General features: G+C 37.3%; 2 protein-coding genes across 8 annotated transcripts in view; one reads left to right on the top strand and one right to left on the bottom strand.

Annotated features, from left to right (window-relative positions):
• The window catches only part of LOC129267048 (uncharacterized), a 99990-nt gene extending 96049 nt beyond the window's left edge, over nt 1–3941 (top strand). For all 6 annotated transcript variants that reach the window (XM_064103742.1, XM_064103741.1, XM_064103745.1 and 3 more), the window contains 2 exons: nt 1796–1963; nt 2376–3941. In XM_064103742.1, the coding sequence (XP_063959812.1) occupies nt 1796–1963; nt 2376–2513 (306 nt within the window). In that variant the 3' untranslated portion in view covers nt 2514–3941. The remainder of the gene's footprint in view (nt 1–1795; nt 1964–2375) is intronic.
• On the bottom strand, nt 354–15986 carry LOC129267050 (cytochrome P450 2J4-like). Of its 2 annotated transcripts, XM_064103748.1 has the most exons (10): nt 15905–15962; nt 15316–15378; nt 12275–12413; nt 9956–10164; nt 9297–9490; nt 8534–8790; nt 7859–8095; nt 6359–6592; nt 5329–5554; nt 354–4284 (listed from the first exon to the last, which is right to left on the bottom strand). In XM_064103748.1, exons 4-10 carry the CDS (start codon nt 10117–10119, stop codon nt 4094–4096), a joined length of 1503 nt encoding a protein of 500 aa, XP_063959818.1. In that variant the 5' UTR covers nt 10120–10164; nt 12275–12413; nt 15316–15378; nt 15905–15962; the 3' UTR covers nt 354–4093. The 2 variants fall into 2 exon arrangements, with proteins under 2 accessions (XP_063959818.1, XP_063959817.1); XM_064103747.1 differs by lacking the exon at nt 12275–12413 and having other exon boundaries at nt 15905–15986.
• Between the last annotated feature and the right edge of the window lie 9390 nt (nt 15987–25376).

Raw genomic sequence — 25376 nt, 5'->3', positions numbered from 1 at the left:
ATTTGATCCCGTCAGGTGTAGTCTTCCTAAATGCTGATTTATTTTTAAAATGAGCCGGTCGAGGTACCCTTTTCTTGGCAGATGTGGAATGTCAGACATTTATCCTATCCACTGGACTTAGTACATTCAACCCTGATGAAACTCCTTTCTAATAGTACTTGCACGCAGAATGACGTCACTGCTTTGCGTTAACCCTCAGCTGAGTATATAAACTATGAATTCATGATGAGAGTGGGACAAAATGATTTAGAACAGCAAAACCTTTTACAGATGGCATTAAGACATGAAATTACAATGTGATTAAAACCATGATATAGTTCGTTTATGTCCAATTTTACAATCAAGAGTCAGTATTTAAGTTCAAGAGATTCTAAAATGTGTGATTTATTTTATTTATTTATTTTCCACTCGTGGGCTGGATGGCCCTCTTCAGCCACAGGCTGTTCTTCTGAGGGGTCCAGTGGATACATTTAAAAAATACAAACATACAATGTACGAACGAATACATATGTAAAAGAAAACATAAATCAATCCTACAAGGTAAGGTACGACTACAAAATTACATCTTACTCTGCAAAAACTCCGGTGTTGATTTAACATCAGCCCGGAATCTATATATATCCACACCAGAGAAGTATTGAAACAACACCAGTTTTGAATCAAACCTATGCTGTTTTAATACTAATTGGTGTTGTATATATAAACACCTATCTGGTGTTAGACCAAAACGAAGCTGGTGTTGTTTAACACTTCTTTGGTGTGGACATATATACATGTAGATTATGGGCTGGTGTTAAATCAACACCAGAGTTTTTGCCGTGTATACAAATATAACAAAAAATGGGATGGAGGATGGTGGGGGGGGGGGGCATGCAGTAAGGGGGAATTATAATAGGTGATGAGATAATGTGGTCCTAAGCTTTATCTTGAAGGTAGTAAGAGAAGTGTCAGGAGGGATGAACGATGTCAACTTGTTCCATTATACATGTTATAGCTTTCCGCCTTGAAACAAGAAACGTCTTATGCCATTCAGTTTTGGGGCAGTTTAAAACCAGCTGGTCATTTTCGCTAAGATATGGTGGCTCGACTATAAAGAGACAAATTCTTGAAACTGTGGCCTGGTTGTATTTTTTACTTTTCAATAAGTAATTTGAATGTTGATTCCAATCTCAAACCACTACTATTGAAATTTCGTAAATGGTGAATTAATTACAGGGGGAAAAAACATCTCGTAATCCAAACATAAAAATCTAAATTAGAAATTAACCAGTGCTACAGCAGAAAATGAAATAACATCCCATCTGATTCGATAATATAAACGGACCGGCACTCAACCATCTTCCACGTGAAAGGTTGATTAACAAATTACCCCAAATTTATTTAAAAAGGTATTTGATACCTTGTATAATGGCTAAAAGTTATATAACGAGGATAACTTTTGAGTTTTCACCAGGGACGGATCGAGCATTTTCCAGAAGGGGGGGGGGGGTATTTTGCACAGGAAAAATCTTACCAAAGAAAGGTCATCACTTGCGTATTATACACTATAACCTATTTTTTGTGCCTGTCAAAGGAGGGGGGGGGGGGGGTTGTACGCGCCGGATGTGCTTCTATATGTATCTGCCACTGGTTTTCATACAAATAAATTTGGTGATATTTTACCCCAAAAACATGCATGTTTGCTTTATGGCGAATATTAGGTAAACCTAGCTTATAAAAAATTATAAAGTAAATGCCAATTTAACTCCTGTTAAGTTATTAACAATCCGTTTTTTCATATTTTGTGTGTGAAAAGGAAGCCTACCGCTCTGCTTATAACGCCCTCCCAGAAATAGTCCGATCACGATACGATTCAAAAGGTAATAAGATGATTTTCAGCGATGATGTGAACGCAACTAATTTCTACGAATGGGTCTATTCCAACTACGTGACGTATGAAACGCAAGGAAATGGATCACTCGAGGTTAGTGTAATTACAGCCTTTTTTATTTCACTCTTACAAAAAAGGTGCGAATATGAACCCTTTTATGCCATATTTGGAACATTCGAGAAAAAGGGGTTCCCAAAATGATCTTTATGTGCCACAGAACATTAAGTGGTTTATACCCCCTCGAGTTGCTGTTAATAGTAGAATACAGGCCTTTAGGGAACATTTAATGGTTCCAAATACGGGACGAACATATAACCCCATATGAACCATTTTATTTAAGGATGTATAAAAGGAAATTTTCCCCAATCGTGTATTCAACTTCTGATGTTTACTTGAAATTTAACGCAGCAGATCCTTTGCATGACGCTCGATAATCTTTGAATTTCGGTCCTTACGTAATATTTCTTTCATTTCTCTGGTTTCGTTGCTTTTATTCCTTTCGTAGGTGACTTCCACTTCACTCTACACAGATGAGGATTTTCCAATGGTGAATCTTGCAGGAATGTATTACTGCAAGCTCATGTCACCTTACAGAGCCATGGAGTGGATGTATGTTGATTCACTGCGTCCAAACATGACATAATAGTAGATTGTATTCTTTCTGAAACTGCTACAAACAGGTGCGTGGACAGAAAAAAATCCAGGATGAAATAGAATTACACGTTCATGAACATGTTCATGATTCTGCTTTTGTACTTGATATATTTATCTTTTTATTTACTCCTTCCCACAGCCGATCGCATGTGGTGTGCCTCCTTTATTTTACCATCATTTGAGATATCACTAAATTTTTGTCATTTTTCCTTATTCAAGTTAAATGAGATAGGAAATGCAAATGAAATGAGAAATGAAATCTTAAAAAGTGTTTACCAGAGATATAAATATGAAAACCGATACGAGTCCTCAAAATGGTCCATTTTCAGTTCAATTTTTTTTCTAAAAAATAATAGCTCGCGCATCGCACTCGCATTATTCATATAGTCCTAATGTTGTTGAAATAAAACTAACAGCCAACAATATTTTTAAAAAGGGAAGAAATTACAAAATAAATCAGAATTGACATTTTAAAGAGTGTGTAAAAGGGTAATAATCATAGAAGCAGATAAGAGTCCATAAAATTGTTCATTTTCAGGTCACCAAAAAAAAATCAGGTCGCACATCGCAGTCGCAATATTGATATAGTCCTTCATAGGTGAACGGCCAGAAGCCAAAAAGTGCCTTATTTCTTAACTTTGATCCCCCGGCTGGATCAAAGCAAAATCATACATCAAACTAAAGGAAATGTTCAGATTTTTTCGGAATTGGGCATTAAACATGCCGTAATGTGTAGTATCACCGTGGAAACCAGCTTTGAATAAGCCACGCCCAATCATTTAAAATTTATTGTAAAATATCAGAAGAGTTACACTCTTATTTCATTTATTAACTCCAAATTAAACCAATAAGTTAAAAGGCCAAATCCAGATTCCTCCGCAAGTATACACAATATTTATCTTGCTTACATTGCCGGAGTAATGAATAAAATAATGCTCTACTGATATCCAGGTCATGTTCACACTTTAATAATAAAAAGTCCAGTGTGGCCAAGCACTTGGACCAATGGATCACTAAATCGATTCAAAACCTCAATAATTTATTTGAGTTGCAATCTCGATTCCTTAACTCTAAAAATAAGCCACGATGTTAAAAACAGAATCCAAGATTCGACTAGCACCTGGAAAACACATTGTTCTTTCGCTTTTAGTATTTATTAGAATTGGCGTTCTTCGTACCATCTTTTGCATTATGCATTATTGTTGTCATCAACCAAGCTCCTTTTCAGAGGCCAATCAAAATGAAGGAAATTGTTGACGTCATCAAGATTGCCAGTAAAATCAAAGGGACTTGTGACGCCACGATACGCACACGATATGTGTATACAGTGGCCAACAAAGGAGCCTAGTGATTAATACGACATTACACACAAGTCCTCACTTTTGCGTTTAAAGATAAACTTGTCACCCATCTACAATATTTGTGTAATTGTGTTTTAGTTTGTGTTGGTAAATGTGTGTTTGTGTGCGCGTGTGGGCGTGCGTATGAGGATGTGTGCGAGGGTGTGTGAGGGTGTGTGCGTGTGTGTGTGTGTGCGTTTACTGGAACATTATCGGATAATGCTGCGGCCTACACAATTTGCTGTCTTGGGGTGGCACAGGTGAGATACGATATGGTGTTCCTTGTGCTTCCCAGAGCTCCGGCAAGAGAGAGCGGTGGTGAGTTGTTTGGTTTCCCGAAGGTGAATTTTTGCAGGAGACTTGTGAAACCAAGAAATGTCTCCATCTTGGCTAGCCGTTCACCGAGACACATCCGACGACCTGAAAGAAAATATTTTTATCAAATATGGGGTCTATTTATATTATCCAAGACAAACTTTCATTTTTTATAAATAGATGCTTTTCAAAATTCATCTGGAACCAGATATTTCATTATGATCATTCAAAACCAATTAGCAAACATTATTACAATAATTCATGATATTTATGCATTTTTACACATCTGGTTTAATTGCAAATTGGAAGTAGGAGGTAAGCAAAAACCATAATCAAAGAATGTTTTATCTGATTATTTACGATTAATTATGGAATTTCAGGTAGACACAGATTTCATGAAACAATAAACTAGAACGGATCGTATAGCATGAAATGAACTAAAATAAATACATGCTGTCAAAATAAGCTGGTGTCATTGATGTACTCCATAGGGACACTCGTAATGTTATCGCTATTCGATCACTAGGAAATATTGTTAGGGTTTAAACAAAAATATGAAATATTTTTAACAACATCCAGCTGGCACATAATGTTATCAAAACATGTTTTTAAAACGTTCGGAAACATTTTCTATTACATCATTTAGTAATTTTAATCAAATATATTTCACCAACATGTAATATTTTTATTGTGTCTAGTACACTATGTCTTAATTGGCAATGGTAATCATAAAATGTTCTTAGTATTCATGTAAAGAAAGGGTTTTACATCATTAAATATTATTAAAGAGGTGTTCGTCACGTTTAGGCACCATTGTTTTATAACCCATGTATAATTTACATATGTGTATAATTATATGACACGTGACATAACGTAACGACAATGAATTAATTTGTTAGCCTTTTAGAAAAGCTGATTCCGTGTACCAACAATGATGAAGCAAATAAAACGCATGCAACATATTGTGAACAGAATTGGTAGGCATGTAATGCACGTTTTTCTCATTGGATTTCGCTATAATTTCAAGTATTTTTCATAAATTCAGAGGTACCTGAAAATTGCGTTTAAATTTCGTAAATTTATTTTTCGTTCCCATATCACGGAAAGTTTGGTACTTAACTTAACAGCATTTATTTGATAAATTCTTACCACTGCTGAAAAATATCAACTCATCCCGTTTTACGAACTCTCCATCTTTAGTAAGAAATCTTTCAGGTCGAAAATCATCGTTTTCCCACAGGTCCTCTCGATTGAAAACATTGTACAGATTCGAAACAATGGTGGCGCCCTTGGGAATTGTGAAGCCCGCCACCTGTGTGTCAGCAGCTGCTACGTGGGGAACGCCTAGTGCAAGTACAGCAGCCTTCCTTTGAATCTAGTATAAACAACACATGTCGATGATAGAATAAGAAGGGTGCATTTGTTTAGTTACTTCGTTCCTGAATTCCCTCTACCCAAAATGAGAAAGGAAATAGAAAAAAGCTACATAAACAACGACAGAAATTAATAAATGAATAAAAAAAAAGGAATGATACAAATTATTCTAAAATGAAGATAAACAAAAATGCCACTGTCATGGTTTTAATCACTCCAGTCGATTGTCATACTTTGATTTAGGTAAAATGCTTGAGGCTAAATCAAATTAATACATTAAAAAGGGTAATGTTTTGTTTAAACATCTACTACAGAAGACGGAAAGAAATGCAATTAGTCAAAACGTGGAAGAGATATCGATTTTGTTGATTAGGTTGAATGCCTCCCCCCCCCCCTGATGGTTTATTTCCATTTCGTCTAATATCAATGTGTCCAATTGCCAACTCGTCTACTTTCATTTGGTATACCATCAGTTCGTCCACTCACCACATGGTCTACTTTTATTTAGTCTAATGCCATTCCGAATGATAACCAGTTGGTCCAATAGCCATTTAGTCCAGATAACATTTGGTCTAACGGTCTAAAGTGTTGAAATGGATGAAATGGATATTAGACCAACTGGTTATGAGACGAAATGGTGATGAGACAAAGTGATAATGGGACCAAATGGGTGTTAGACGAAATGTTGATGGATGGAATGGCATTAGACTAAATGAAAGTAGACCATGTGGTGAGTGGACGAGTTGGCAGTAGATGAATTGGCAATTTACCCTCCCGACCTTCCCTTCTTGCATCCTAAACTTACCTCCATTAACACAGCGTTCGTGTAAGGGAGATTCTGTCGATCGTCGAGCTTCGGGAGGCGGTTTCTTTCAATCACGTGATCGATTTCGTCCTGGACACGTGACTGGATATCGGGGTGAACCATCATGAAAAGGATACACCAATTGAGCGTGTTCGTTGTGGTATCTGTTCCAGCAAAAAATAGGTCTTTGATTACAGCTTCTAGGTTACGTAGAGTAAATGATGTATCTGTTCCCTACATTGAGAAAGTTATAAAGCGATTGTAAGAGTACAATATTCATTGCAATGTTTATATTTAAGTTATACATCACTAGACCATGGATATAATGATTCAGTCAGTGATATAAACCTGTAGTTAACAATACATTAAAATAAGCAAAACCCCATCTTCAAGAGTGGCATACAGTAGATTCCCTCAGAGTAATCTTCCTTTATTCATTACTTCGTCTAGTTCCTATGTTCCAAACATGTCCTTTGTCTGCTCATGAAGAGTTTCCATACAGATAGATCCCAAGGGGTGAACATCTCCCCTTCGAGTATAAATAAGAAGGGAATAATATTCTCTGGGCTCATTCCCTAGTCTTCGGACTAGCTTGTGCTCCTGTCCTTGAGGCCTTGATAGGGAGTGCCCGAGTCTTCATCAAGCGACTGTTTATTGGTGTATGTTTGTGTATATCTTCAACGAACTTAAGTAAAAGTTTATCCGAACATTACCTTCTTTTTTTAGTTGGAGTCACCTTTTTTTAGTTGGGTCTCTTGTTTTTAGTTAAAGCTCATAAACCAAGCTACCTTCTCGAATGTTACACGATGATTTACCTTTTCCTTCTTTTGGCATTTTATTTCGGTGAATTCATTAATATGTATTCGCACCGCGAATGCTTTATAAACCATAGAGAATGTATTGTCAAATGTCACTCCTGACAAAGAGCAACCAAGATGTTAATAAATAAAGAGGCTTTAATAGGAGGTAATAATAATTTGTGAACAAATTGTCGGCATTACTCCTATGTGTTTAAGATCACATGCTCGATCTTTAATGAAAATCATAAGTCAGAAAAATTAGAACCAGTGGGATTCGAACCTGTCATCTACTGCTTGCCGGGCAGCGACTCAACCACCAGGCTATTCTGGTTCACGGCTAAGTCACGATGAACTGGAATACAAGCTACCTACTCGAAGAGGAAAGAGAGTATTTGTATTCCAGTTCATCGCAACTTAGCCGTGAACCAGAATAGCCTGGTGGTTGAGTCGCTGCCCGGCAAGCAGTAGATGACAGGTTCGAATCCCACTGGTTCCAATTTTTTTGACTTAAGATTGTCATTAAAGATCGAGCATGTGATCTTAAACACATCGAGGAGAAATGCCGAAAATTTGTTCACAACCAAGATGTCTTTGTCGAAAAATGGTAAATCAAGACAGCCGTTTGAATAAAAATGAATAAACAGCTGTTTGCGACTCGCCGTAGGGGAAAATGTGACTGTAGCATGAATTATTGACCAACCTTTGCTTGTTGCATCTTATACAGGTACTGATCGATCAAATCCTTCTGCTGATCGGGGTCAAAGGTCGCTTCATGAGATTCGATCAGTTTCCAGACAAACTTGTTTAGCTCCTTTGTGTTGGACACGATGTCTCTGACCTTACCGAAAGGGATCTTTGATATACCTGGGAACGGGAAGAGGATTATCCATGCGGCAGCCCCAAATAATTCCAAGTTTTTCTTTACAAGCTCCAATATCTGTAATTTGAAGACAAAAAAAATACGAATACGCTTTACGAATCCGTTAAGGGTGAAACACATTGCTAAGATATTACAAATTCTATGGTTCGGCGTGATATCGTCTAAAGGAATTGGGCATAAAACCATTTAAAAAAAAAGAAAAATAATTGACAGGGTATGCTGTTCTTATTTTTGAAATGGAGGTCATATTGGTTCTGGAATTTGACAAGCAAAAAAAACTACAGATATTAGAAAAAAGGTTTTCACTAGAAAAAGAAGGTAATTCTGGTAAAATTTATATTTAGCATACCTACCAAATTTCCAGGGGATGCGACCTGCGGTGAATAACACATGTAACAACCCCGCTTCCCAGGGCCATGATTAAGTGCATACGAGATCAATTGGGGTACGGGGTTGGTTTTAATAGAAGCATAAACTATAGACAATGCGACTTACGCGCTTGAAATCCTTGTCGCTGTATTTGTACTGTGTCCCGAAAACGATAGAGCAGATGATGTTGGCCACCGCTTGACCAAACAAGATGTTCGGGTCAAACGGTGTTCCTCTTTTTTCATCAATGGCATCAGCAAGTTGCTGCATTTCTTTTGCAACAATCTCTTCATAACTCTTCTTACCCACGCCAAGATTTCGGAAGACGGAATGGACGAAATTCCGATGCTCCTTCCAGCGTTCCCCATCGGACAGCAGTATACCTGCAACAGAACATAAGCCGATTCGTGATTGGACCGCTACGTCATTACATGTACGTCATAATAGTCTGATTAGTGTTCCTAGCGTAGTATAGTCAGTGAAGTGGAAGACACTTGAAATGCCAAAAATCGCTTACATTGCCTGACCTATCGACGTCCTTCGCCAGAACAGTAAACATGCAACTTGCACTGCTATTTGGTATTTGCGAATGCACTGTGTATGTAGGCACATCGAGAAGTCCGTATCATTATCGCATAGCAACCGCAAATAGTATGAAAATCCAGAATCAGATTTATACGGGTAAGATGACGATGGCGATTATAAAAAAATTCTCTAATTTTGATGATGAATTTGATAATGATGATAACGATGTTAATTATCATTGAAGAGGTGGATGGTAATGATGACGACGACAACAGCCATGATGGCGGTGATTGCAATATATTCATTAAGAGAGTAAAGATCAAGGATACCATATTTCCTACTGGAAAAAAAAATCATAGTTTACCATTGTTGCCCTCTCCTCCTGATATCTCTTTCATCAATTGGCTTCGATGTCGATTCTGAAGGTCTGGGTGCCTGAAGGCTTCTTTGACGACATGGTAAGAGTTCAAAATAACTAACACAGACGGTCCGACATTGAACGAGACAATATCCCCGTACCGGTCAGCCCATGATGAGAACAGTGCAAGAGGGTCAGATCTAGAAAATACAAATGTCTTCCAAGTGTTATGAAAGCTCTTGCCCGAGTTTACTTTACTTTAAAGAACAATGAAAGACGATTCATTAAATAAAAAAAAAGTGTTATGTGTGTGTAAACCACACCCTCACTCTCAACTACACCATGTATCGCATGGCGATGTCTATGGCTTTTTTATGTATATGTCAGGGCCTAACACATCAGTCTATTTTACTCTACATGTATTGGCCGACTTAAGTCACAAGATTTGAAATTCATCGAATGCACATGAAAGTTAATGTAAAGACGTTTCTTGATGGGGCTTTCACAATGGAACTGCGTTCATTTGCGACCGTTAGTGATTGTGCTTTGACTACATCGTAGCCAGCTGGTCACAAACAATCAAGCGAGCGCTTGTGAAAGGGGCTTACTAAGACTTTGATTTCGACCAGGTCATGTAGCGTCAAAACCCGCATTTAAATTCTCACCTGAAGATTGTCAAAGCAACACCGAGGAAAGGCAGACCTGTTGGCCCAGGGGGGAGATTTCGAGGACGACTGATAAACCGTTTCATGTACCCTGCAGTCATCAGAGCAATGGCAAACGTCAGCAGCCAATACGAACTACCAGACAGCAAAAACGCCATATCCATTCGTCATAGAAGACAACCGCTGCAGCGTCTGGTTTACACTGATGACTGTGAGGAGTAAAAAAAAAACAGTTTAGTTGTATACACAATGTTTAGGGTGTGTTTGAATTAACGGGATGGCATGGTGTAGTGTATCAGTCATCAGTGGCAGTACCTGGATTTTCAAACTAGGGGTGCAATGGGGGGCACTTTGGGGGGGGGAGCGGACACGATTTTTTTTTCCTTTTTCATGAAATCGAGCGCGAAACGCAACGAACAATTTTGAATATAGTCTCTTCTGACTTGAGAAGGAACCTGTTAAGGACTGTTTGCAGTGACTCGTGAATATGATATCTCATTAAGCGCGAGCTGAGTATTTTTTATATCCTGAGATAATAACTGGACGTTCTTAGCACTTTCTGTAACCATGAAGAAGATGGGTTATACTAAACGTAGTACGAGCTGATTTTTTAATATTTTTTGGTAATTATAAACATGCAGTATATCTCACTAAAACGAATAATGAAAACACGAATACCGAGAAGAATAGTTTGTGCATATTGACTTTAACACTGGATTTGTAAGCCCCATGTTATCCTATTGAACAAATCATATATCACTCAACATCCACTGCGTGCGTGAAGCGCGTGCGAAATTTTGAATTTTATATAATGACCTGAAAGATTTATGTTGATGACCACTATTGTTTAGAGATAATACTGAATGGATGAAAACATTTTCAAAATTTGATGAGTGTTTGATAGCACTTTACAGTTTGAGTATGATGCTTTTGACAGCATTAAGTTTTCCAAATTTCGGGGGGGGGAGGGCAACGATCCTGACTGGGGAGAAAAGCCACCGAGCCCCCCCCCCCCCCTCCCCTCTTGGTGCCGCCACTGTAAATCACAAGTTGATGTGGTAAGACTGACTAATATGCAGGGGAAGGTTCACGAATCCACGTGATCAAGCTTCAATTGCGCGATTGAGGTTATGGAGCTAAAGGTTCTATTACAATATCTGAATATAATGTTAACGTTTATGTAAATATAATCTACTTTGACCAAGGTGCGATATAAACTGATGCTTCTATCATTGTACGAACATTATGGATGTCTTTTCGGGAGGTAGAATGTGACATGTAATCTACAGAATGAGTCAGAAAAATGCCCCATTTCTTTGAAGATGTCTTGTCTGTATATGACCTGGGGTGTTTCAAAAAGATTTAAATATGACTTAGCATTTGTCAGATCATGCCAAGAAGACGCGCACTACTGTGTATTGTCCAATAAGATTGCGCGTTGCATATCATGTGTGCATCGGCATTTAAGTGCAACTTAAGTCATACTTAAATCTTTGTGAAACACCCCTGATAAAGTGATTCTCCCCGCATATTTTTGGGACAATTTTCATACGGATATTTGCTTGCATGAGTGACTTCGAGACAATCCCCCGAAGGACGTAAAATCTCAGTTGCGCCAAGTTGCTGGTTGAAGAATCAAACAAAGTGTGAAAAAAATGTGTGCAGGCAGAAAGACACCTACCTATCCTTTCAGACACACACACACACACGAGCACCCCACATACATACATACAGAACAAATCAACTCTCCCACACACCCACCCTCATCCACACACACCTGTTAACGGCTTAACTTAAGTAATTGCTTCCATATCAGGCATTCCACTTTGCAATTAAACAATGGGATAAATGGCCATTGCTGATCAACGAAAGAAATAACCAATGAGATAAGGGGAAATGACGAAATGTTAAAACTGCTTTTTGTTGTGTAAATGAAGCTTATTGTTGTGTGGGTAATGGAGGGAGTATGGGTAGGTGTCTTTTGGCGTGCCATCAATTACCTTTTCCATCTTCATCAGCAACTTGACGCAAATGAAATTTTACGACGTTTGGGAGATTGTCTCGTATTCAGTCATGCGTGCAAGGATCCCTATATGAAGATCCTACCAAATAATGCGGGGAGTTATATCAATGAATCAATGATTGAATGGTTATACTTCAACATCTAATAGGACATTTTTTCTGACTCACTCTGTATAATTTAATCATCGCATTGACCAGATAGTGACTGAAGGCATTGAAGCACAAGATAAACATTTGATTACGATTCACCATATATAAATATAGACATACGAAGCGGTTCAGCTACTAAAAATGTACCTATTGCCACGCTGAGTATACACACTGCCACTGTTGTATCAAATCAGGACATTACCATGGGACTAGAATGCATCAGACCCCTGGAGGGGGTTGTCAGAAGATGGACACCATCCGGGTCCACGGACTTGCAAAATGGCCCCTAAACAAATTAATAGAGTTAAAATACAGAGTTCAGTCCAACCGCCCTTAGACCAACAACCTAATGACACTTACCCAACTAGTAGGTACACCTAGCCTGCTCAAAAATAGGATGATCGCACCTTGTTATCATGACTATCATAGTGTTTATTGTGAATTACATCATACATTAACATTGGTTTGCAGAAAAGATCACATCGTTCCGAAATCAAACTTACATAATGGAACAGTGGTCGGAATACGGTGAGGCGATGCTTGGCCCTCTGCAGCTGATCACATTATCATTGTCACGATATTTATTCCCATTATTTTCCTTATTAAAGTAATCATTTTTTTCTGGATGATTTATTCAGCGTGAAGCTTAAACTCAAGAAAGAGTGGTGAATTAGCAGCCATGGAACTACATAGGATAAAATATATAGATCTTGGTGGAAATATCGACCATAGAAAGTTTCAGTTAAATATCAATTCCCTTAGACTGCAATAATGGACGACTTTTATAAGTCTGAGGAAGATTTTGCAACGCTTTGCAGACGCTTTCTGGAACGTTGACAATGTATTGTTAAAAGCCCGTCATGCATGGCAATAGAGCCTTTGTCGAAAATGGATGAATCAATACAGCAGTGTCGTCCTGTATATATCTTCTCTGTTTCAGCCTGGTCTGAGTAGTGTGTTACATTTGGGGTAAAGGGATTGATAATTCTTTTTTTATGTTGTTTTGATTGCTTGTTTTTATTAATTGTATATATTTTGTTTTCTTTTTAATTGGATGAACGCATCATAAGTGCCTCCGAATCAAAGGAGTCTGTTCAAATAAATTAAATAAATAAAAAAATAAATCTTAGGACAATCTGCTGTCCCGGTTCACTAATTTTAGAGAAGGACCTCTAAGCTGGTGATTCGACGGCCATTGTCAATAGATTTGCTATGTCGTAGAATCCTGGTCTCCGTTGCAATACACTCAACTGTGATTCTCAAATCCAATGTTAGAAATTGATTAACAAGCATGTGAAAGCGCCATGGTGTAGCGGTTCTGACTCTTCCCTCTCGTGTTCGAATCCCACCATGGCCTATAATAGCGTCCTTTGGCAAGGCGTCAATCCACACTTTGCCACTCTCCCCATGTGCTAATTGGGTACCGGTCGGAAACAACCGTCATTGTGTTTGGTTTTATTAGCAAGTGTGCGCCTAACAGGTTGCTAAAATGCTATGAATCCAATGACCGGGTAATACTAATTGTGTAGCGCTATGAGTAGTCGTAGACTGGTATGGAGCTATTGGAAATTATTATTATTATTATCATTATTATTATCATTATCATAAGTAGTATTATCATTATTGTTGTTGTTTTTAAATTCACAAACGTTTCTTTTTGCCTATACACAGATAGAGGTTTTTTTTTTGCACCTGAGCCAGTGGGGACGAGTGTTTGAGCTTTTATTCTGTTGATTCTTGCGTTCGCTCTTACAAGGTAAAATTTAGTCGACATATTCGAGCCAGTCTTTACTCGACCCCATTTTTTAAAATCCCAGATCTTTTCATTATGTAATGAATGAGCTGTCTACTTTACTCATTCGAATAAAGACCATCTACTCCTTGATTGATCTAATGGCATTTTCATGTCTGCTTATTCCTCGAAAATAATGTGTGCAATGTTGACGTTCAATTATTGATGAACTTTGATCCCGATTCGAGACTAGATTTAATGTTTCATGTTGTACACGTAGGAGTGTTTTATATTTGTTTATGTTAATGTTTCAATCAATGGCGAACTTTGGAAGCTTTTGCAAGCTTTTGCAATACGAACTGCCTCTTTACCAAAAAAATGACAATCATGGATTTATGGGCGAAGGGGTGTCAGCGTGTACAGAATTTGAATAAAATATGATTGTTTCATAATAATGTTCCAAGATTGAATAGAATTGGCGTGTTTAGGCAGGTGAATGTGCTTGTGTACATGTATATGCATAAGCCTACACAATATGGACATTCATCTGTGAGTTACAAGCAAGATTCATCAACATACGGGCCGTCGGTAAGGGGGTGGGTGGGTGAAACACCCACCTGCCACTTATTTGGATATCGTCGGTAAATCAGCTCTGTCAAAGGGGAAAAAATAATAAACGAGAAGATAAAAGGGACAAGGGAAAAGAAAAGAACGTGAAAAAAGAACGAAAAAAGGGAAGGAAGGACGGAATAAAGAAATAAATAAATAAAGGGACAAGGAGGAAGAGGAAAACGATGGCAAGGAGAAAAATCATAGAGAGGGAAGAAAATGGGATAGACAAGGTTTTGATTATAGGTAAACATGTGTGTCGGTGTAATTTTTCTATTAGAAAAATACTTATACATGATGAAAAGATCCGCTGAATCCCTGTTTTACATCAATATCCTGTTTAAAAAAGATTAAAAAACACCTAAAGTTACAATATCATGATGCAAAATACATTTAAATATATATATATATATATATATATATATATATATAAAGGAAGAGGGCCCTTTGCACAACGTGTATTGCAGCGCGTCATGTTCTACGTATATGCGTAAATAAATCAAGCATTAACGCTAGACGTAGCTTCCAAGTATCTCTTTTATTGCGAGCTTTCGGCCAGTGGGGCCTTCATCAGGCCTATAATGCATTGAAACAAACAAAATAGAACAAAACCATACAAATAAAATCGTAATAACAACAAAGTAAATAATGTGTAACAAAGGGTACAGAACAGAAGGATTACACTAAGATAACAAAATATAACAACAGAGGGGGTTGAGTACAGAACAGAAGGGTTACAGTAAGATAACAAAAAATAACAACAGAGGGGGTAATGGCTTAAACGAGATGGTGGAATACAATAGAAACGATTGGGAAACTTAAGTGTGTGGAAAGACAAGGTATTTACCAGCATTGAAATTAACTTTGGTTTCTGTTCATCTGGATGAGTAGTAGTCTTGTGTAGGTAATACTGTGAAAAAGGAGGATAATGTTTCAAGTAAAATGACAACTCGTTTCAATATTATTCTATATCTTGTATTTGAGTACATAACTATATTGATCTGTTTACATAGTATTCAAGTAACTGGTGATACAAGTTATAGTTTGAGAGTTTGACATAAAAAGGTACATTGTCATGCGCAGGAAAATATATACGTATAATTTATATTGATGTTTGAGCGGTAAGCATCATAATGAACAGAATAAACTAAGTAAACATACAGCCATAAGGAGCAAAGAAATCGTAATAATTAATCAAATAATCAGATATAATCAAGTGATCAAGATACTAAGCATACCAAACTGTATGGGGGTAAAGAGACGTAACTATAAAACTATATGAAGTGGCCTGTTGGGGCGGGTGAGACTGTAAATTAAACAATGAAATTGGTCGAAAAGGTATGTAGAGGTTCAATAATTACCAAACATATTATGCATATATATATATATAAATATGTATATACAAGATCAGATATATTAAGTACGAAAGTGGTTACCTATAGTTCCAGTGTCATGGAGAGTGTGTCGACTAGGTGTGCAGGTATGAGGTAAAGTGAGGTGAAGTGAATGTGCGTGTGTGGGGGCATGCAATGGGTCATTGGTTCTAATTGTCAACATTGATTCCGTTTGGGGCGAGGGTGCGTAGAGTGGTGATCCAGTATGATTCTCGGTGTAAGATGATTGAGCGGTATTTATTGTCTATCTGTTCTATTGCCATGATTGAAACATCGTTTATCAATATAGTTATGTACTCAAATACAAGATATAGAATAATATTGAAACGAGTTGTCATTTTACTTGAAACATTATCCTCCTTTTTCACAGTATTACCTACACAAGACTACTACTCCTCCAGATGAACAGAAACCAAAGTTAATTTCAATGCTTGTCTTTCCACACACTTAAGTTTCCCAATCGTTTCTATTGTATTCCACCATCTCGTTTTAATAAGCCATTACCCCCTCTGTTGTTATTTTTTGTTATCTTACTGTAACCCTTCTGTTCTGTACCCTTTGTTACACATTATTTACTTTGTTGTTATTACGATTTTATTTGTATGGTTTTGTTCTATTTTGTTTGTTTCAATGCATTATAGGCCTGATGAAGGCCCCACTGGCCGAAAGCTCGCAATAAAAGAGATACTTGGAAGCTACGTCTAGCGTTAATGCTTGATTTATTTACGCATATATATATATATATATATATATATATATATATATATATATATAGTGTGTGTGATGATAAGTTTACTTCTACCAATCGCTGTTGAGTTGTATATATATTACATAATGAGATGAGGCGAGGCCAACTCAACAGATAACGCAGGACACCATTATTTGCTTTAGCTTTCGTCTGAAAAATATAAGGAGATACAACATCCAAGTTTGTTTTTCACATCAATGAATTATCACCAAGTTGAATATATTCCATAATGACAAATTAATGAATGAACAGATATATAAATTAATGAATAATAAATAATTAATTCAATTAAAATAATAATGATATAAATGATGTATCTCCTTATATTTTTTAGACGCTTCTGACGAAGTCTTAATTAAAAGACGAAAGCTAAAGCAAATAATGGTGTCCTGCGTCATCTGTTGAGTTGGCCTCGCCTCATCTCATTACATATATATATATATGTATATATATATATAATATATATATATATATATATAAGCAGTATCCACCCGCTCTGATGAGAAAGTGATAATTCAACAGAATTAACACTTGTAGGAACCTACACAGCGACGGCACCTCGAGCAGCCGATTCAAGTTAAAAGTTCATTGAAAAAAACCCAACTCTCCGAAGGGCAGCCACTCCACAAGCACTAAAAGCGCCAAACTAGCACCCCATCCTTTCGAGTGTATGACACTAGACCACTACAGGGGCCGCGGAACGGTTTTCAAAGTGGGGGGGGGGGCTGAGCCAAAAGTGGGGGGGGGGCTGACCATGCAAAAAATCACAATTGTATGGTCAATTTTGCGTTTTTGTACACATATGGAAAAGTTTGGGGTGGAAATTCGCATTTGCTCAAAATGACCGGGTTCCGCGGGTCACCGACGTACGCCGCCCGCCTCATGAATTATTCATGAGCTCTCCGGTCCAATGCGCACGCCAGCTTACGAAACTACGATACGGACGCGTCCATTATGGAAAATGGGTAAATTATCGTAAAATCTACATGCATACAGAACACTGTAGGCTTGATGTTTATGGCATTTTCTTTCGTTTTTTTTTATAGTGGGCAGATCTACATGTAAATACAAAAGTTGTTTATGTTGTTTCTGCATATTGTTATGTGAACGTCCTGTCAAGCTGGAATCCCCCCGTAGACACAAATGGTGCTATCCAACCTCTCTTTGTACAGTTATGAGAATGGGCGATCCTGAGCCGACATTGTAGAAAAAAGCACAATTCTCCTCGTTCTGTTCTTAACAATACATATAAATGAAAGTTTCAGACTCTTTGCAGTCTTATGTCACTATATCAAAATCCAATTTAGCTAAATACCCGAAGTAAACCTCAAATGTTGTCTGATTTTCCGAGAATGTCAGGCCGCGCTACATGTAAAATCCACCATGATGAAACTCAGACGTCTTGATACGTCATGACCCGGTAGCGCGTTTCCGTTTTACACCCTGGCGAAGGCATTTTCCGGAAAAATAGCCACAAAGCGACTAGTGAAGAGTCTACGTCTACGTTTGTTTACATAATCAGCTGGGCGCGCGATCCAAAAGTCCGCACCGAAGATATCCGCAGAACATATGAAATGCAGTAGACCAAAAGCTTCAGTCTCTGTATTTTGGTTGTTCCGCTGAACTATATACGTTGGCTTCATGATTTTTTACTTTATCGCACATGATCGTTTATATGAATGAAAACGAATAATAGCTAAAATATTGAAAAATAAAACACATAATTACTTTTTTTCATATTATATCTATCCTTATATCTATCATATCTGTCTATCCACTATCTATGTTATAAATCAATCTATGGAACTACATGATATATCTATCTGTTAATTTGTCTATCTACTCTGTCTCTCTCATTCTCTAGTATCTACCTATCTATCTATCTATCTATATATCTATCTATCTATCTAGCTATCTATCTATCTATCTATCTATCTATCTATCTATCTATCCATCTCTCTGTCTTTCTCTCTCTCTCTCTCTACTTCTATCTATCTATCTATCTATCTATCTATCTATCTATCTATGTCTCTATCTATTTATCAGTCTTCTATATCTATCTTTCGGCATCTAAGTGTATCAATCCATCAAACTTCAATTTTCTTTCTATTATATGTATCCGTTTATTTTTATTTTGTCTGTCATTCTATTCATTTAGTTAATAATTTATATTTAGAAAAAAAAACTTTTTCATAACTTTTCATTAAAAAAACGTAACTGCAAAAGCATGTTCGGATTTCACTCATATGACTGCTCTCTGTACATGAAGTGCCGAGGAACTCTATGCTGTGATCATGAAGCTATCTCGTAATAGCTTCATGCTCTGATCAGTAACTGTGCAGATTGCATGCGGTGGTGTGGGACTCGCCTGTGTCGCACGCTGCAAACAGCGACGCGTGTAGACTCTTCACTAGTCGCTTTGTGGCTATTTTTGCGGAAAATGCCTTCGCCAGGGTGTAAAACGGAAACGCGCGACCCGGTATGCTAATGAGGGCAGAGATCGCACTGACGGCTAATTGGGTGAACAAATGAAGGGGTCTTAGTTTTTCTTTATTTCCGTAGACAATTTTTAACCAATCAGCATCATTCTTACATGTATTGTAGAGAAATATATTCTGCACAGATTGGCGGGAAACCGGCTTTCGTACGATGTTTGTTTCATGAGATACAGTCTTTGACAGACCGTCCCACCTCGACACAGCGTGTGCAAACAGGGAAATTTACGTGTAATAATACGCAAATCTGGTGTGGGAGAAGCTCAAACATGTGTTTTATAAACAGCAATTCCGTGGAGCCTGAATCTCTAATTTCTTTAAAATTTGGTATTATCATAAAAAAAGGTGTAGAAAATAGATTTCCACTCAACCGAGCTTCGTAGGAATTTTACTTTTGAGTCAATTCACATTTCGGCCCCATTACAACATAATTTCGTATCTAGAGTGCCATAGCTTCTGTACACGTACGCGCGTTCGGTCGCTGCTCGGGAGCAAATGCGACTACTTTTCCATATGGGTTTTGGAAAAAAGTGGAGGGGCTGAAGCCCCCCCCCCCACCCCCAGCCCCCCCCCCCCCCCCCCCCGCTTCCGCGGCCCACTACACTATACACAATGTTTGCAGGTATTTTATACCAACTACTTAGCTTCTAAAATATTATAATGAAATTACTGTAGATGAGGTTCTTAAGACGCTAATATAAGTGAAATTCAGTTCAAACTAGTAAAAATAACTACGAGAAGACAATCTGCTAAAACCAAGATCCCATAGCTCGGACCAGTCCCTGCCCAAGATATCGCAGACAAGGGAGAGAAATGACACGATATTTAACAACGTCGTTCATTTCACGGTAGGTCGAACAAGAACCATTCACCACAACAACCATATTACATGGAAAAGCCAATGAAACATGAGTGCGGCGACATGCAGCTCGCATTGATATACACAGATCGTTATATTACATATGCCGCATCTGCATAATATAATTAAAGATTCGGAATCTGAGATGTTGGAAATATCATAAATTGTCTATTACACAAGCGAAGGGCTGTTGTATTTTATGTTTATAGGTGTATCCCGCCACAAGCCTTCTTCTATAAACCTAACAATCATATACATATTTATATTGTTTATGATCAACTGATTTTTGTATGAATTTATGTTTACGAAAAATGTAGAAATGTGTGCAATGGAAGAGAATGGATATTTATTTGAATTTAATTGACTTGAATCATCTGCACTTTCTGCAGCATTGAGAAAGAAGAATATGAGTAGGTAAGACCCCCGGACAGGGGCCGCGGAACGGTTTTCAAAGTGGTGGTGGGGGGCTGAGCCAAAAGTGGGGGGGGGGCTGACCATGCATAAAATCACAATCATAAGGTCATTTTTACGTTTTTGTACACGGTTTTGGAAAAAAAGGGGGGGTTGAAGCCCCCCAGCCCCCCCCCCCCCCGCTTCCGCGGCCCCTGCCGGAGAAGTATACCTTCGAAGATATCACGATATCTCAAATACTAGGTTCTGATGTGCTTACTTTTCATCTGTAGCTATAGATCAACGGCTTGCATTGCTTAGTCTGCTGTGCAAACTTCTTTTGTGCAAGTCTTTCTTGAGGGGCGTCCTTTTCAAGCCTTGTGCTTATGACTGTTCCCTCCCATGCAATGATTGTTTATTGTTATTTTACCATGAGATATTGTCAATATATTTTATGTTGTATGATTTATTTTTGCATGGAAATAAAGAATCAATCAATCAATCAATCAAACCCTTCACTCGAGTAAAGGGTCTGAATTGCAGCCTACTCATGCCTTATGTACTGAAGGCCTGTATCGAAACAGCAAGTTTGTATATGCAAGTCTTTGCGTGGAGACACACTTGTTGAGCAAAGTTTCAATCAGGGTCTGTGCCTGCAGACTATGTATTCATTGTGTAGCACCAGGTAGTAAGGCCCGTCTTTTTGTAAATCATCCATAAAATGGCTATGACTACTACAATTTACTCCTTGTATGAATGTGTATGCCCTAAAAACAGTTCCGATGTTGAGAATATGGAATAAATCAAAATGTTTTTTTTTTCTTTCTATAAGATATATTTTGAGATATATTCTGCATCGATTGCGCTGAAAATTGGAGGATACACTTGCATATACCTAATCCATAATTTCATAAAATTAGTGTCGAAAGAGTCCTTTATTAAGGAAAACAAAAATATCACTGATAGAGGGCGTTACATATGTTTGATTTGAATATTCAACCTCCCATAGAGAAGAGACGGTTGAAAACAAGGTAAAACGGCAACGACAAGGAGGTTTTTGTGGGGTTTGTTAACCCCCTCATTAGGATAATATGCATTGACCTCTGATATTCAATATGAAAGGTTGTTTATCATATATGTTCCGTTTGCCATTTATTACCCATGTGCATGATATTGCTACGCAACAGCAATAGGAATATGGGGGCAAGTAAAAGAAAATAATAATATATCGTAAAAATCTGCAACCTATAAATTATTTTCAGGTTCCATTAGTCCATGCAGAGTTTTATTTTATGCGAGCGTGCATGAACAGGTAAGTCCAAGATAAAATCCTTTGGGCAAAAAGCCCAACTTTTAACCAACCCTGGGCAACATACCGTTCACACAACTATTGGTTAAAATCTGTCTAAATTGTATTTTTACAAAGGGCCCCAATGAAAACCAGTGTTTCTGCTGATTGAGCTTCCCTTTTTAAATATGTGTAATAAATAAATAATAACACATTTTTTCTTTTTTTTATCCCAAGTATAAACCATAAACAGGATACAGTGCGCTTATAAACACAGTAGTAAGAGCCTCATGAATGTTATGTATTATTATTGTCATTATTTAGTAACTTGCAATATATCATTTTCTCACGAACCTAAAACTTTTGATATCATCAATATTTCAATGACTCAGAGCGTACTCCCTGGTTTTATTAACCATCTTGCATGTTCTTGATTTGCCTGTTGAGTTTATTTACTTAACAACAATAACGATAACGATAACAATGTGTTAACATCACATCACAAACATACTATTCTAGTACACAGATGTAATTGCTAACATTATAAAGGATAACATGAGAATACAAACGATAAATCTGAAAACATAAAATGTGACGTGCGTGTATAAACCTAAAACAAGATCCCAGTCACAGTTTCCAATATTAATAATCTAACAAAAAGATAAGTATACGGTTGAATGTTGTTGTTAAGAAGGAACCAGAAGGTAGCACAAGTGCTAGTCGAGACTGATTCCTTCAAATCTTTGGTATTTTTCCATAAAAAAAAACAGAGAAAGCAAACTCGCGAGGGGAGGGGCACAACATAACTTAGGGATATCATGGATACAGTAATGCGGGAGTGAATTAATCGGTGATAGTTTACAAAGAAAATCCGATTTTATGACAGACTGTCCGACTCTCATGTGAGGATATTTGGCCCGTTTCTATTTCATTTATTTATCCACCTTCTTCTTGGTCTTTTTTTAAATTTCCACTCGTGGAATCTATGACAAGGACAACTGCCCCACCCCTCCACTATTGTGCGCCAGTGAAGCCAAATGAATTGAGGTTTATCGCCATGTTTCCACCGTGGTATCTTGGCTCTGGTGGCTCAAGGCAGGTTTAATTTCTCTCTTTTACTTCATGTAACACTCTTGAGAGCCTGAAAACATCTCGAATATACCGTGATCATCCTTTTTCATCATGAATTTGGCTACACTGCTGTGCTTTCTACCTTACTTTTTCGGTAAGGTATTTATTTGGTATATTTTCTTTATTATTAATGCGTCAGAGGAGGCATGATATCATTATTTTCTACTTGAGTCCGAACTTATTACTTACAAATTGGTCAATTAAAAGATTCAAGATATTACTTTCTAGTTTCTAATGCAATCAAACTAGAAATATGTGCTAATATTCTTGTTTGTAGGGTAATAAAGTTAGCCTAAAATTCCATATTAAGTTATCATTAAATGTGTGATATACGCTTCTTTGAACCAGTATAAACAGTGTGGTAGCATAGTACAATACACTCTGAAAAAAGGTTTACCCAATATTGGTTAAAATGGGAACATGCATGTTGATTGGGTAAAAAAATACCAAATATTCTGTAAATTTTACGCAATGTTGCGTTGAAATAGCCCAATATGGGGTTTAAAAACCCCCCAGCAAACATGAATATTCACTTTCTACCCAATATTGGGTAAAATTTTACTCAATGTTTTCAGAGTAAGAGGGTTTGGACCTAGATCTACATCATTCTGAGAAAAAAGTCCTCCCCTTTTTAATAGCCCCCCCCCCCCCCCCCACTTTCAACGGAAAGTATTGGCTCCGCCTCTGTAGTCAGCAGTACAGGCACTGATAGAAACTTTGATCAATAAGTGGGTCCTCACACAAGACTAGCACATCTATTAGAAAAAAATGCTGCTTGCCTCTAGTACCAACAGGTCATTGCAGGCTGCAGATTCGGACCCCTTAACTCGAGTAAAGGGTTTGCACAGCAGACTACCGTCTCGGTCTGGCTATAGTCATACATTCGCATTGCGAAACAATTCCGATTTTCCTTTTTCTTAATATGTTATCAGATTTATATCTAACTTTTCGAATCATCGTGTACTTAATGTGTGATTTGACGTTTCTATTAACATCTTAATGTGTCCGCGATATATTCCTTGTATATTAAACATGGTAAATGACGTGAAAAGAATGCGATAGCTGCGGGCTCTACTACTTCCGGTTATGTTTGAAAACATCATTGCTACGATACAAAAGCACTATGAAAATAACAGTGACAGATATATAACGAAATTCCTTTTTATTATCAACAATAAAACAAAAGTAAAACAAAATAAAATATGCTCTCAAAAAGACTGGCTGGTGACCTTTAGAGACAGTTGTGATTTTTTTTAATATCCCTAATATATCCCAAATGGCTGGTAAAAAATCCGTGGGTTAAAAGTATTATTCAACTTTGTGAGCAGCCGATTAAAAAAAAAATCAAACTGAGATGAAACTTGTGTACAAGTACATGTATTAGAACTAAAAAATCCTGAAAACAACCATTATTGTGAATGAAAAGCTAAAAATAAAAGGCAAACCCTGATTTTTTAATTAGGCGTCTTAAAGACGCTTAAATAGAAAAAAATCAGTGTATGGGATGAAATTAAGATGGTGTTTCCGGTCACTTTATTCACTTTTTGAAGCACTAAATAATAATTTTCGGACGCGATTTTGTCTTGGATTCATTTTTGTAACATATCACAGACACAGGTGACAAGTGTGACCTTTAAGCTCAGATTTTTTTGAAGTCGAACCAATGTTAGCCAATCACTTTAAAAACCACAATGCTAGATATGATGAAAGTGATATTAGATCCGATGGGCAACATCAGTCCCTGTACAAACTGCGCTAAAATGTCCATTAAGCACTCTATTATATGGGTTGAGGAATGTCCACCACAGGAGGTTTATGATTTTCATGAGAATTGAGAATTCCTCTTTAAAATACAGTTTCAAACAGCTCGTTGGTGATAGAAATAATAATTCCACAGAGGGTAAACTCTGCACGGACAAAAATTGTAAGTTCTGATTTTTCCTAAAAAATCTCCCAGCCTTTTATATCAAATTGCAATCTTCTAGATGCTTCCAGTGCCCGGTCTTACAAAGAGTTGCGATTGATCTGATTAACCTCAACTGTATGGAAATTTTGAGAGTCATATTTTTCAATAGGAAATTTGCACAATGTCTTTTGTAAACAAAGATGAAGCACACTGAATTGCAAAGACGACGATGAATGTACGAGTATGTATTCTATATTGATAACATTCTCCTTTCTCCTAGGAAAGATCACTTCTAGAACATGACCTCAGTGTAACTAACACTCATATACAAATGTTCTTCTCTTTATCCTTGTTTCTTTGCAAGATTTAATTGAGATATCTAGAAACCTTCTTTTCTACTGAAATAGTATAACATTTTAATTTCACATCAAACTTGAATTAATCTCAGGACATGATAAAACGACAATATATATATACATACATACATACATATATATTATTGTACATGTATAATTTTATACATTTGTATACTTTCTCCCATACGTGTACTGTATCAAAGCAATAACTTTGATCCAGCTGAGGCCACTTACCCGTCTCTGTGGTCTAGTGGTTAAGGCTCCGACGTTCAATGCTGGAGGCCCGGGTTCGATTCCCGGCAGATACATTTTTCGGCATTACCAATTTTTCCAAAGGGCAG

The sequence above is a fragment of the Lytechinus pictus genome, chromosome 8 (genome assembly GCF_037042905.1).
Source record: "Lytechinus pictus isolate F3 Inbred chromosome 8, Lp3.0, whole genome shotgun sequence".
Classification (NCBI taxonomy): domain Eukaryota; kingdom Metazoa; phylum Echinodermata; class Echinoidea; order Temnopleuroida; family Toxopneustidae; genus Lytechinus; species Lytechinus pictus.
The sequence above is the reverse complement of the archived record's forward strand: the minus strand, read 5'-3'. Positions and strand labels throughout refer to the sequence as shown.

Excerpts from the sequence above, each read along its gene's own strand:
- LOC129267050 (XM_064103747.1), bottom strand. The coding sequence starts at position 10,119 with ATGGATATGGCGTTTTTGCTGTCTGGTAGTTCGTATTGGCTGCTGACG. Across the intron at positions 8,096-8,533 it reads GCGACAAGGATTTCAAGCGC|ATATTGGAGCTTGTAAAGAA; the intron begins GTAAGTCGCATT and ends TTCAAATTACAG. Across the intron at positions 6,593-7,858 it reads ATAAGATGCAACAAGCAAAG|GGAACAGATACATCATTTAC; the intron begins GTTGGTCAATAA and ends TTCTCAATGTAG.